We start from the raw sequence: 14,158 nt of genomic DNA on the forward strand, positions 1-14,158 counted from the left end.
GTTTTAGTTTAAAACTCCCAGAACATCAGTTCTGGGGGCATTTTTTCAAAATATGAAGTTGAATATATTGTTGATTCTAAGTATTTCCAATTTGAAAAATGGACCCTGTACTCATTTATGTGACCAGTTTGCATGATAAGGAAATAAAACTCCCATCAGTGGACTTCTCTGGGTCACTGAAACATCAAATTCTCTTCCCCATACCCCATAAAGGGGCAACAACAACATGGTTTGATTGAGTGTGAGCTCACATTTACAGTTCTTCAGATTCAAATTCAATATCTTTGATATTCACCTGTGCAGAAAGCAGGCCAGGATATCAGCCTTGTGCTCACTTACTAACAGAGATACATATTTCCTTACTTTAGACAAATGTTCTTTCAAGTTGTCATTATTTTTAGTGGAACCAAACTTTTTCTTCAGATCAATTATATTGTCAACTCCTTCTCTTCTCACTTCACTGATGATTTCAAACACCCGTTGGTCAATGCTAAGGCAATAATCATCCAACCTTCCCTGCAATTACAAACAGAACCCATAAGAGATGACAAATGCACATATGGGAAAGCGACATTCAGAAGATTTATAAGTCTCTCAGCTACAACCACATGATATTGCTTGATATTTCTTTCCCTAGAATCAAAGTATCAGGAAGACAGATAAATATTCTTTTTGCATCTAAACACCACAAGAAGTGGAATTTCAATTGTACCATTTGTAGACAACCTGTTGGCAATCTTGGGATGTATGTATTTAATGGAAGTAGCAGCATCATGGTGAAAGAACGGGCTTTCTAGTGAGAAGCAGGCTCACCCTAAGTACTGCTCAAGTCACTCTTGCCCTGACCACAGACCTTGGCCTTCTAGACCCTAGGGATCTGATCCAGGCAGTTGCTCTGTATTGCATACGGTAACAATCAGGTCAGTTTTTATCCTCTAGATTGGGACATCCTTGTTTTTGTAAGTAATGGCATATGTTGCCCCAAAGAAATTAGTGGACTACTTGAAAACAAAGGCAATACTATTACCTAGTGGAGCTGAAGTCTCTAAAAAAAATAATGTAGGATACTACAAACTGAAGCATTATAATCAAAAATTTCCCACCACTGTAACTAAACAGAGCACCCATCACTCTTTCTGTGTGCTTCTAAAGTACACAGCAGGAGATAAATGATTCACCCGTTCATCCACCTGGCACACTGCAGTAATTTTTTCCTTTGTGTGTTACATGTGTTGACTGAGTTATACAGCAGCACAAAAAAGACTTATCAGTACCCCCTCTTATTTTGTACCTACTTTTAGATGGATACAAGTTACAAATAGGCTCCGCACTAATGATTCATATTCATCCCATATTTCTTTTCTTATCTTCTCTTTGAGACCAAGATTTTCTTCTTCTAAGTTGGCGAGCTGGGCTCAGAGAGCAGTGATTTCCATAATCATTCCATGACTCAGCCCAGCAATCTATCACAGCAGAGAAAGTGAATGAGCAAAGCTACAGATGAACAGATGCCATAGCCTAGGAGCAAACAATCCAGAGCTCTGAATATGTTATGTGATACTGAATTAAGTGTAAAAGCTTGAATAACTTCCTAACTGAGCAGCTAGATGAAAATAATCCTCTTATGCCACAGAATAATCTATTATGTACATCTCTGTTGGTTTTAGAAACATTTCTTCTTTTTTCCTGGAAACAGTATGAAGGATTGTGGCAGTTCTAGATCAATATTTGAAGAAGCCAAATGCATGGGTTTCATTCAAAACCCTAAAATGTCTATTTCTGGTTATCAGGAAAGAAAGATCTCCTCACTAATGGGTATGAGAGCTGACAGAAGGAAATGTGTGCAGAGGACAGAGGTGCAGAAGGATTAGGGAGTCCGACTTTAGGAGAGGATCCTGTGCATGTGCTATGTGGGTGAGCCTTGCCTCCTGCAGCGTATCCTCCCTTGCCTCCTGGAGGGAGCATCAGAAGAACTGTGACTAGGTTGTGTTCAGTAAGCTGTGATTTCCATTTATTGGAGCAAATATGCTGTCTGTTGATAAGCCTGTACATCTAGACCATTTAATAAATGATAAAAACAATTATGTGTTCCATTTGTTGGTACCTGTCAACACAGCACTAGCATACTCCCAGAAAGATCATTCAGGTTAGTACAAATAGGAAGGTACATGATAGAACTTAAATAGATTTAAATGATAGAGTTTAAATTTCATATAGCTAGGTCACTGCTAAGTATAAATGTTTGGTTATTTTCATACCACTGAACAGCATTTGCAAAGATGAGCACAATGGGCGAAAGCAAAAAATCATTCTGAACTAATTACATTATTAACATAACAAATAGGCACAAATGCACATTACAGGCACAGCCAACAGCACAGCCTGCTTTATAGGTTACCTGACACCTCCACACGTCAGATCTAAGTCACAAATGCTTATAACTTCACTGGGGTTTTGTTTGTTGAGTTGAGATTTTTCATATCAATTTTTGTCTTAGAGCAAACATTCCCGAGAGACTTCCGAAAATGAAGCTTGGGGAAAATACATATATTTTAGCCCTGTTGAAAAAATATGGTGATCTTTATTTAGAGCAGCAGTAGTATTCTTCTGTTTTGGATGTCTTTTTTGTGAAATCAGCAAAAAGTTGGCAAAATGCTAAGACTTGGGAGGAGTGGGGGGTACACAGTTCACATATGCTCCCTAGAGATTTTTTAGGTTTTAAATTATCTGCCGGTCTGCTATGACCAGCGTGCCTGAGCCTCTCTCACGGCTTCTAGCACCTTCACAAGCAACTGAGCTCGGTCTCTTCAGACTTGCAATAGCCTCTGCTAATTGCTTTGGACTAGAGAGAAAGAAGTGCAACTGGGAGGTGGAAGCCTCTTCTGGGATCGAAGCAGAGCCCAGAGACAGTAGGCAGCTGTCCAGGTGGCCAGTCAAAAGGGACAAACTATCTTGTACTTGAGGGAAATGGCAGATGAGACAAGGATTTGGTGGCAACTGGCTAGCAAAGGGGAAGGGAGGAAAGACGTCACTGCCCACAGACTCCTGGAAAGCCCCACTGACTTATGTTTCTCATTTCCTCTCTCATGCCAGCCTCCCCAAACATGCAGGTAGGACAGTGACATCAGGAAAGAAGACAGGTTGCTGACAAAACACTGTACAGAAGAGGAGATGGGAGCAAAAATCTGAAAAGAGCATGAGAAAGTGGGGCGATAAGAAGCCCAGGGAAGAAAAACCCAAATACTGGAGCCAGCAATTAGGACAGATTAGAAAAGGAACCCAGGAAAGAAATCCAAAATACTAGTATTCCAACACTGCTGTCCAAACATCCCTGAAACCAAGCAGTCCTCTCCATAGCGTAGGTTTCCACAGAAGATGACAAGCTGACATGGATATTGGATCCTGCCTCTAGCAGGGCAGTATGTGTTGATGAAGCCAACCTCCAACTCAGCTAATAGCTTACATGGACATTACATGATACCATGAGATGGCATTTCTGATTTTTTGGCTTGGTTTGCTTATTTAGAAAATTCTCCCCACACATGCCAGCTCTCCTAAAGAATACAGTTGAAGTTGCAAAGTCGAGTACTCAGCACTTAAGAGAAGTTGTTGAGGCAGCCACGATGTAGCCTGCCTGGTACATGCACTTCAGTGCAGCCTAAGTGCCTGACTCAGTTGTGTTTTCTATCTCACTCAATGCACAAGACAGACTTGCTCTGGGGAAATGCCTCGCGCAGGGAAAGAGACCCATCAGTAGAATCCCATCACACTTAAATTAAAAGGCTGCCACCGAATCATCCATTTTGAACACAAACCAGGGCACAGCAGACCGCTACCTTTGCCTTCAGGTTATCCTTGTTTCACAGTTCCTTCTGGCGTGGCTTCCAGCATCAACAAGCACAGAAGGAGCAGCCCCAAAGCCCACTGTGTTCCTCCTCAAAGACCATCACCATGCGATTGCACAGTGGGACTCTGCCCCAAATGAGACCACCAAATACCACCAACTGATAGACCATCACCACCAACCTGCGTCAGAGCCATATCACTTAGGTTGCCACCTTCCTCTACCACGTGCAGCTCCTGAAGCAAAGCACAAAGGCGTACAGTGACGACACTTGCATAGCCCAACTCTGCTTCAGCTGCTTCCCAGCCTGACAGCTAGACTCTCCTTTTAGTTAGCAACTGCCTCCCACCCAGAAAAACCACCTTCCCCTGATCCCAAAGATTCAAATCAATGCTCTGAGAATACTTGTTCTTTTTGGTAAAGGAGACGATGTTGCTGCTGGAGAATATTTTCATAGAACATGAAGTAGGTCTCAAAGTTGCTGCACTCTCTGGCCATGATGTCACGGCCCAGTACAGTGAGACACTGCTGGAGGTGGCTTTTTTTAAAAGTAACCTAGGAAAACAAAATAAGACAACTTACAGGTAGCCTGAGTCCCAAGAGTTGCTATATACAGTCTATGTCAAAATGATAAAGTCAAAACAAAACATGGTCACCTTACTGTAAATTCAATGCTTCTGCAGTACCAAAATGAAGCAAAAATTTAAATTATTCAATGCAAATGTTTTTTGCCCAATCTACAATTTCACTGGAATAATTGTGTTGCTGTAAAAATATTCTTATTTCAGTTAAATAAGCTAATGGAAAACAGATTCTTCAGTTTTTTGACTGCTTCTGACTGCAACTATACAATATATTTTTTTCCATCTGAAGCTTAGAGAGAATTTACAGTAGACAATTCAAATCATCAGCTCAGAAACTGCCTAAGATGTTGGGGCCAACATCCCCTCTCAAGAACTGTATGTCACGATTTTTAACCAAAAGCGGTCAAAACATTTTCTTTAAATTTCACTGAAAAAAATAAGAACTGCTTCCTAACAGTGTGCTGGACCCCTGATTCAGCACTGACTCAGGAAGAAGAGTTCCCGCTACTGAATCCATGCATGAAGCCCTGCAATCCTGCACTGCATATAAACCCCCAACCCTAACTCATCTCCGCATTGCTACAGTCCTGAGATCTGAAATGAACTTGGCACAAGGCAGCAGGACGATACATAAGCTCACTGCCAATACTGCTATTACAAAACACTTAACAACATAATTTGACTATAAGCTTATAAGCTTAAGAAGTGTTTTACTCCTTCAGGTCATTGATTGACAAGAGCTTTAATAAATAAAGCTGTAAACATGATTTAACTGTTGCTTAGGTAGAAATATAGACTATGTACCTCTGCATCTGATTCTTGGTAGTTTTCCATTAGCTTCTGAACAAATGTTTCAACTATCTGTGGTCATACAACTGAGAAATTTTCTTGCATTATTCCATGTTTCCAAAGCTCTGCAGGAACAGAGGGAGAAAAAAAAAACAGAATAAACCACATATCAGTGGGTATCAGATTCAAAATATATTGATTCCTCAGTAATCCCTGGGGTTTGACACTGGGTAAACTTTATGGCTTAGGGTTTCTAAGAGTTTCTAAAATATTTACAACAAAAAGTAAATATCATTGCAAACATTACAAAAACTGTGTTGAGCAGCAATATCAAATTTGTTCTGGCATCAAAGCCAAACACAATTTCATTACGGACCAGTTCCATCAATAAGGACCTGGCCCCCAATTGTGTATAGGAGCTGTGTGTAAATATTGAGAAAAGAACATGGCTTTTGTGCGAAATTGAACATTTCCGTACAGTAATTATGGCTGCATGCAACCTTAACTACTGGCAGTTGGGCACATGTTTCTTCCCTTTTATTTCCACTTTTTCTTTGTTTTACTATTTGTGAACACCCAATTTGCCCAATTTCATACAGTAATTGTACAAAGTAAACACATAACATACTAAAAAATCTGACTTTTAATTGCCAGTTTATTTCAGGCTGCCTGCAAACTCCAGAACAATTAGTGCTCAGCCTTGTTTGCAAAACTGTCTTTTATGGCTAATATACACTACATAAAAAGAAAGCGAAATCTTAGATCTAGGGGATCTGAACCTGTTGAATGGACAGGATAAACATGTCCACGCAGATGGGTGTGTGGTATATGGATATATTGTATGTATCAGCACACAGTTCTTCATTGCCTGCTGCTAAATACATTACTGGATTTTCACACCATGGGCTTTAAAAAACAGAAGAGTTTCCTGAGGGCAAGCCATTTTTCATCAGTGATACTTTCCCTGTGGCCGAGCTGGTCCCTGGCTCCCAGGCAGATCTGTGGGGAAGCCAGGGAGCTGAGAGGAAACCCGCTCTCCTGCTCGTGGGCAGGACAGCGCTTTGCCTTCTGTATGCATCAGGGCTGCTTCTCCCACTCCCAGCCTGGCTTTCCCACATCTTCCAGGAAGGGCTGAGGTGGGGGGAGCTGTAAAAACACTTTTAGTATTTTACTTCTCCTTACCAGTGGGGAGGCTGCTCCCTTGCCTGCTCTTTCAGATGTCACTAGAGTCATCTCCTGGTTAATTTTCTTCTGCACATCATGGATCATGTGGATTTCTAGGCTTTCCAGAAGCTTTCGTAGCTAGAATTACATTCAAGACTTAGTTCATACTAAAATCTCTAAACCACTTACAAAGCAACTTGCCAGCTATCAAAACCTACTAGACTAAGCCAAAGCAATTCTCCTCCTCCCACTCTTTTCTAAAATATAGTAGTATTAGAGTATCAAGGTTCATATCCTTGCAGGGTGTCAGTGTATGTAGCTCTGTGCCACAAAAACCTTAGGTAGGGACAGAGTGTCTTGTTGCTTTGGGCTGCCCCGGGACACGCATCTTGCTCCGTATAGCAGAGGTGCCAATGGAGTGTCTCGCAGGTCATCCCCACCGGCCGCGCTCCCCCCCCATGACGGCCCCCACAGGCCCCGCCAGGCTGCGCTGTGCTTGTCAGAGTTTGCAGAACAACATGACGTTGGATGGTGCTCCGCAACGCCCCGTAAATAATCTCCCTTTACCCGGAACACCTTCATTTCAATTTCTGACACTCCTCGGGGTGGGGGGGGGAGCGTATGCTGAGTGCTTGTAACAGGCTCTCCCAACAGTTCCTCTGTGCCCACTTGTCTGGCCAAGGCCTTCACGGCAGGGTACAGGACAACAGTGCTAGAATCACCAAGACAGGGATAGTTCACACATTCTCTCTCAAAATTGTTCTGTTTGCATTTACTGACCTGGGACCTTAACTTTCCTTCTACTTGCCCTGCCCCTGTTCCTAACCCATGAAGAAAGTCCGTTAAGACCCAACTCTCTGCATTCGACCTACAGGTGGGGCAGAGCAGCCTCTTTTTTACTGATCCTGTGATATTACATAGTTCAGTAATCTCTCTTTCAAGCTTATAATAACATAAAAATAAAACTGAGGGGAAGGAACCAGATAAAGCAGGGAAATCTGGCCACCAGGGAGAACTTGTTTATCACCATCGATCAAATAGACCGAGAGACTTTCTCCACCTCCTCCCCTTGCTCCCCTTCATGTCTGATCAGAGGTTTGCTAAGTGCCCAGGCAGACGCACCCTTTGCTCACAGAAGCAGAGGAGCCATTAGCAAGGCATGCCTACCTCATTACATTTTGTTGCTTTAATCATGCTGCCTTTTAAACCCTGGGTGGCACAACTTGAAGGCTAGCGCAGTGCTAGGAGGGAAGGAGGAAGCTTTCACCTGGGAAAGGGGATGGATGGGGTGGGGTGGAGGGGGACATGGTGGATTTGTGAGTACAGTACACACAGGTGCCACAGTCCCACCACAGCAGATCACCTGCTACCAAAGAGCTCTTGCACGTGCAGCTAGGAAACTCCTCCTGCTTAAATGCCAGTGTAAGGAAAGCTGCTGGGGAGGGAGACCTTGTCTGTCTTCCAGGACGTAATAACCACTGAGCCAGACCTCTGGCAGCTGCCAGGAGCAAGAGCTGCAGGTGCAGAGTGGCTGGGAGATGCCCTCCGCTGCCCAGCACGTGGTGGAAACTCAAGTCACTGTTGGCTGCACGTGCTGAACTCATACCCCAGCCTTGCAGCCCTCCTGCGAGCTATGGGACCCTGGTATTGGACTGTGCCCCCTCCTATCTGCTGGTAATGCCTGGGAGGTGATACTCAGATATGGCTATATGGAGACTAGAATGGAAAAATTCTGATATCGGTTCATTACATAAAAACTTCCTGCAGTGGATTCAGGCTTTTCAGTCTAAAATGTCTTGGCCTTGTAGGGACAGGCCCGTATGCATTCCTGCGTCCCTGCTCCCCTGCACAAGAATTCTGTTTTCCAGCTCTGTCATGCACAGGTTTCATCCTTCCTGCGCCATCTTGCTCTTCCACTTCCTTTTTTGTGTTTTCCGGGGACAGGGCTTTTTTAAAAATGATGTTCCATTTTTCTGCTTCCAGAAGGGCCTCTCTGATGGAAATTTCCAATTGTCTATTCTCGATTGCTCAAAGGCGAGCCAAGTAGGAGGGTTAGGAAGAATTCTGCTATAATTAAAATTCACATAACAGGCTTCCAAATTTTCCATTTATTAAAGTACTTTATTTAATATTGTTTAGGAGGCCTGAAATACTAAGGCAGGTCTCATGACTGAAAGGAATGCACTTGGAAAACACCATTAGCAAACAATTTGAATAGACATTAAAAGAGGGGAAAAAAACCAATATTGAAACAAAGAAACAAAAAGTAGCTCACAAGCCTTTTGAGAAAAGCGAAAGTACCAGGAAAATTATAAGCAAAACTAAAGAAAGGTAGAAATAAAAAAAAAAGCAAGTAAAAGAGAGTGACAGGAAGAAAATGGTGTGGAGAAGGCAGAGATTCTTCTCATTTTTCATCTTTTCAGTCACTCTGGAATACTCTTGCATCCAAAGGTAACTCACCCATATTGCTCACAAAACTCTTTGTAGAGAGGAACTGTATTGATATCCTCAGTCCTCAATTTGAGTCGACCCCATTCTGCCTTTAATATTTCCATTTGCTTCCATAGTATTAGAAAAGATCTCAGCAAGTTACATGATGTGACTGGATCATGATGCCTCAGCAAAACTTTGCAGGTCTTTTTCCTGCTCTGCAACCAGTTAGAACTTGAGTTCCTCATTTCTGCCAAATTCTCCTGAAATTCACAGGAAAATGCTTTACTTCAAAAAGCTATGACAAGCTTCTCACATGCTTTTTTTTTGCTTAATAGCATCTCAAGAATTATACAATGGTATGAGACATGCAACAGGCTATTGCACAATAAGAACTTGCAGTTGGCCCTTTTACACCAGTGTCCTTCAGTACAGGAAAAACCCAGGGTACTTTCTGATTGCAATGAGTACTCACATACTGCAGAGAAGATGGGAACAAAATTACACAGCTAAATTCTTCATTTTATCGCTGCTTTCCTCAAGTGAATAGCTTCAACAGCAACACTCTCTGCTTGGTCACTGACTAAAAGTACCATCATAAGAATCAAACTTTCAGCTCAGATCTTAAAGAAAATAAACTTTAAGGTAACTAAATGTGTCCTCTCCGACCACTTGACCTTGCAAATTTATCCCTGTATCTGCTTGCCATCCCAAACTGTTTGAATCTCTACCTGGTCCTTGAACCAGATCTTTGTGTAGACTCTGGCAGGTTCTAGGTGTCCCCAGCAACCATTGCTCACACACATACCCACAGTGCAAATATTCTGGGAAGTACAGCCTGGAGTTACCTTGCCTCTTCTTGACTAGATTTGTTCTTAGATGGTGGCCAGGCTGTTGCTTTCCCCTCTGCACTGAGTGGCTTTTGCTAAAGAAAAAGCTGGAGTTCTTGCCTCCTAAACTTCTGCAAAGGGTGGGGAGAAGTCAGGACAGTCTTCATTTTCTCCAGAGGTCTGACAATACCAGCAGGCCCTTACAGGGCATCTATCACAAGGGCTTCTCTCAAGAGCACTCAGAGCTTATAGGAAACAACATTGTTTTCTTTGCTTCTTATCAGATAGCCAGGAGTAGGTTTACAGCATACCTCAGGACCAGGTCTCTTATGTTCACAGAGATCTGATTGCAGAAAGTAAAATGGGTCCTGCATAGAAGCTGTACAATCCCAAATGAACTGAGCTGTCAGAGGTACCTGCTTGTTCTTAGCTAATGAGGCTTGACAGTCAGCGTGATCCTCCACAGCACAGCCACAGCTGTTCTGCAGTACATCCTCCAGCAGAAACTGCATTGCAGCCAGCTCCCCGTGAGCAACTCTTTGGTCTGCATCACTCAGGTCGCACAGGCACAGCTGGGGACGATGGGAGAGCCTGTGATGTTCTGTGTTGCTCAGAGCACAGCAAGTAACAGCAAATCTCAGCTATTGTGAGCATAGGTTTTTTGTGTGTTATAAACAAATGGATCCCAAGCTTGAAGCACTGTGGTCCTAAAAAAACGTATGCCCATACATAAGAAGTATTTGATTCTCTAGTTCTACCACACTTGGAAAATGACAAGTACAGCTTCATTATCTATATAAATGTTCTGCTTGCCTTACAGAAAGATCAAACACAAAGCAAATGTTAAAACGGGCTTTTGGATAGAAAAGGAGGAGATGCTTTTTGTTCACTCCTGTTCTTCAAGAAACAGAGACAGGAAACAAGAGAGCGTTTGTTTGTTTTCCTCCCACATCTTAGATTCATCTTGTCTTTATATCTTTGGCTATCTAAGCTCAAGGCTGCTGTCTCAGTGTACCTGCATGTTGTAGTTTATATTAATTGTGCTGTTGACAGTGACTGGAAACAATCCTCCATCCATTAGGAATGTCCTCCATGGAAAATGCATGAGTGTCTAAAAGAATAGAGACAACTGTTCATAAATAAAAGCAGCATTCAGACAGTTATGAGAGTCCCATCTAACCTGATCAGGAAAAGGTAACTCAGAGGCCAAGCTGCTACTTGATTTGTGACACACTCTGCCCTCACTTTGAGAGCAGGTCATATATTGGAAAAGAGAGACTCCTCTATTATTACTCCTTGGGAAGAAGCACTAAGATGCACTCCAGAGTATTTTCTACCAAGGTGCTGCGTCTGTGCTACTTGTGCCTCCACAGAATAGCTCCCAGGTCCCTAGCTGGGGTATCCCTGTCGTATCTCAGAGGGATGGGGATAAGGTTCCCAAAATAACCTACATATTATTCACCAAAGATGGCCAGACTTCATAAGCAAGCACAAAGCCTATTTTTCAGTTATGCTAAAGGGGAACTATGTATCATTATCACCTAGATCAAGGCAGGGACAGCAAAAAATTGTATTCCTATAACTCACTGCTTGGCAAAGTCATTATTAAAGGTGAACCAATAGTGGCTAATTAGCAGGATGGAATGAAAATGAGGAAACATTAAGTTAGAATGATTATCAAGAAATGTCTATTACCTTGAAACATGCTAATACACTAGCAAGGCTCATCTTTATTTCCCTTTACATTTGACCAGCTTTTTTTTGCCGGTGTCATCAGAGTGCCTTTTTAGCATGTAGCACAATCTAATCTGTCATCGTGTAGCTCTGTGTGACACTACAGCTAAGAAGACAGTACCTAAGTACCTTACATACATCCATGACACACATGGTGGGCAATCAAAACTGCTGCCAGGTGACAAGAGAGCTCAGGAGGATAATTACCCCAAACTGAAAGTTAGTAGAAACATCAACACTGGAGTCAGGATAGGCAAAATATTCCAACACGTATCATTGAGAATAATTGCATTTTGGTGACATCGATGTGATTCACTGATGTAGAGAACTTTTTCTAGGACCCCAAATGATGAATCAAGTTAATTAGCTGTGATCATAGGAATTCTTTTAATTAGCTATTAGCTGTTAGGTTCTTTGCACCATGGAAGGGAAAGAGTGAGCACCTCAGTGCACTTCCTTCTCCAAGGAGCGCAGTGCAAACAGAGGCAGAGTGCCTCCGAGAGTATGTTTTACCCACCTTGCAGCTTTGAGGATCCAGAAGCTGTGGGAGCCTTAGCTGTGAAGCAAATGCACTCTGAATCACAGAGTTACTCAGTGGAGGCAACGCACGGCATATCCTGTCTGTAACACTCTGGTAGGCTGAAACATTCCCAGAGGACAAAAATGTCTCCCTGAAAAGGAATCAAATTATTGTATTAAGAAGTAAGATTGCTTTGAAATTCTCCAAATGTTCCACAAAAAAATCACTTTCTTATCATCATAAACTGACATGACCATGCCAATCCGTGCAGATTGTACAGATTGTCATAGCTAAGGTGCTATGAGTGAACGGAATATCAGTTCTCCGATAGCAGCAGATATAACCATTAAAAACAAATAGACACAAATGTTGATGATGCAGATGTATTTGTGAAAGTATGTCTTACTGTGGACATTTAAAGTAAAACATATGCTAGTGTTAATGGAGAGGGATCCTTGGGTAGCTAGCAGACTGGTAATAAATCAGGAGATCTACTATCTATTTCTGGTAACAAGATAATGTTCTATACAAAGTGGGAAAAACTTAAATATTCAGGAGATGGTGGTTATAAACCTTTGGCACCTCAATTTTGGGATACTTAAAGTTGGAGTCCAGAGCTGGATTTAGCAACCACACTCCCCAGTGATTTTCATGAGATTTAGGTCACATATGTAGCAGAACCAGGGCCATGCAGACACTCCACAGCCCAGAAGAGCAGCAGGAGTTAGTAAACCAGGTAGAGCGCTCTTCTAACATATATATACTGCTTCTGAGACTGAGCTAGCTCATAATGCTTGTGTTGCATTGTGCTGTGCAATCATACACATAAAGCTACTTTTAACTACACTCTGTGCAACATACCTTTGATCATTCATCCTTTTGGGAATGTTCCTGAGTTCTACTCTGTCCTTCTGAGATGGGGGACTGGAACTGCATAGGCTCATCAACATAGGTTTATTCAGTGATATAGTGATACTCTTGTTTTTGTGCTCTATACATTTCCTAAAGGGAACTGATTTACCTTCTTTTTTTGACTGCTACTGAGCTGAAATTTTAACAGAACTATCTGTCATAACTCTGAGATTTCATTACTGTATGGTAATGGTCAAGTCAGAGCCCGTCATTTTTTACAGCGGGATTTTTTTTTCCCCCCAGGTGCATCCCTTCACATTTACCAACACTGAACTCCATCTGCTGTGTTACTGAGCAGGCATTCAGTCTTGTAAGGTCCTTCTCCAACCAGGCCTCACCCTCGGTATCCTGAATATCTCGGTACCATGTACACACTGTATCACCTCAGCTCCAGCCCCTTTTCAAAGTCATCTATGAATATCTGAACAGTAGAGGAGACACCTGAGACTCTTGTGAGAGTGGTGACCTCCCTTATCCACTGAAAAAGCTGTTCATTTACAGCCTTCTGTTTCCTAAATCTCAACAAATTATTTAAAAATGTGACAATCTCCTCACATGTCCAACGGCTCTTAGACTCCTTAAGAGCCCTTTTTGAAGCTATTAAAGCTTTCAGAGAATCCAGACAAACTGTAGCAAACACTTATCCATGTTAGTTAACTCCTTCAAAGAACTCCAGTATGTTTGTAAGGCATGACTGCACTTTCCAAAAGATGTGTTAGCTCTTCCCTAGTACATCATATTTGCATCCACTTTATTACAGCTTCTGCTAATTTGCACACTATACATATCAGGCTTATCAGCCTGTGATTAGCCAGGTCACTGTTGCAATCCTTTTGAAAAAAGTGGCACCACATTAGCCACCTCCAATCTTCAGGTATCAAGGCAGTTTTAATCAAGAATTTGCATACCACAGTTAGTACTTCAGCTTTTTTTTTTTAATCTTTCTGTTCTTTCAGAATTCTTGGGAGAATATTGTCTGGTCTTGGTAATTTGTTAATTATCTTCATTTCAGTTCATTTGTCCCATCATTTCCCCTAGTAACATTTTCATTTGAGGCAGATCCTCTGATTCGCCCCCATAAAGAAAGGTTCTAGTGTGGGAACCTCCTCAAGCTCTTCCACAAAGAATACAGAAACAAACAAATCACTTGTAAAAATGTGTGCTATTGCCTTATCTTCAGTGATCACTCCTGATCACCTACTGGCCCTACTGACTCTCTGGCGGATTTCCTGCTCCTGATATAATTGAAACAAGATTTATTACTAGTCTTGATGCCTTTAGCAAAATTGTTCCTCAAAATCTTTGCTGGGCTGCCTCAAATCATTTTACTTTTAGCCTGTCACAGTTTATA

The 14,158-nt window shown here is 42.1% G+C and overlaps 1 protein-coding gene across 1 annotated transcript in view; it reads right to left on the reverse strand.

Moving 5' to 3' along the window:
• Window positions 1–14,158, reverse strand: part of LOC106489616 (coiled-coil domain-containing protein 162-like) — a 30,704-nt gene that overhangs the window by 12,443 nt on the left and 4,103 nt on the right. The window contains 10 exon segments of the mRNA XM_067294587.1: window positions 364–516; window positions 4,027–4,080; window positions 4,250–4,399; window positions 5,233–5,342; window positions 6,400–6,432; window positions 6,435–6,519; window positions 6,949–7,093; window positions 8,842–9,074; window positions 10,058–10,282; window positions 11,893–12,046. Coding sequence (XP_067150688.1) covers window positions 364–516; window positions 4,027–4,080; window positions 4,250–4,399; window positions 5,233–5,342; window positions 6,400–6,432; window positions 6,435–6,519; window positions 6,949–7,093; window positions 8,842–9,074; window positions 10,058–10,282; window positions 11,893–12,046 — 1,342 coding nt within the window.

This window comes from Apteryx mantelli, chromosome 3 (assembly GCF_036417845.1).
Source record: "Apteryx mantelli isolate bAptMan1 chromosome 3, bAptMan1.hap1, whole genome shotgun sequence".
NCBI lineage: Eukaryota > Metazoa > Chordata > Aves > Apterygiformes > Apterygidae > Apteryx > Apteryx mantelli.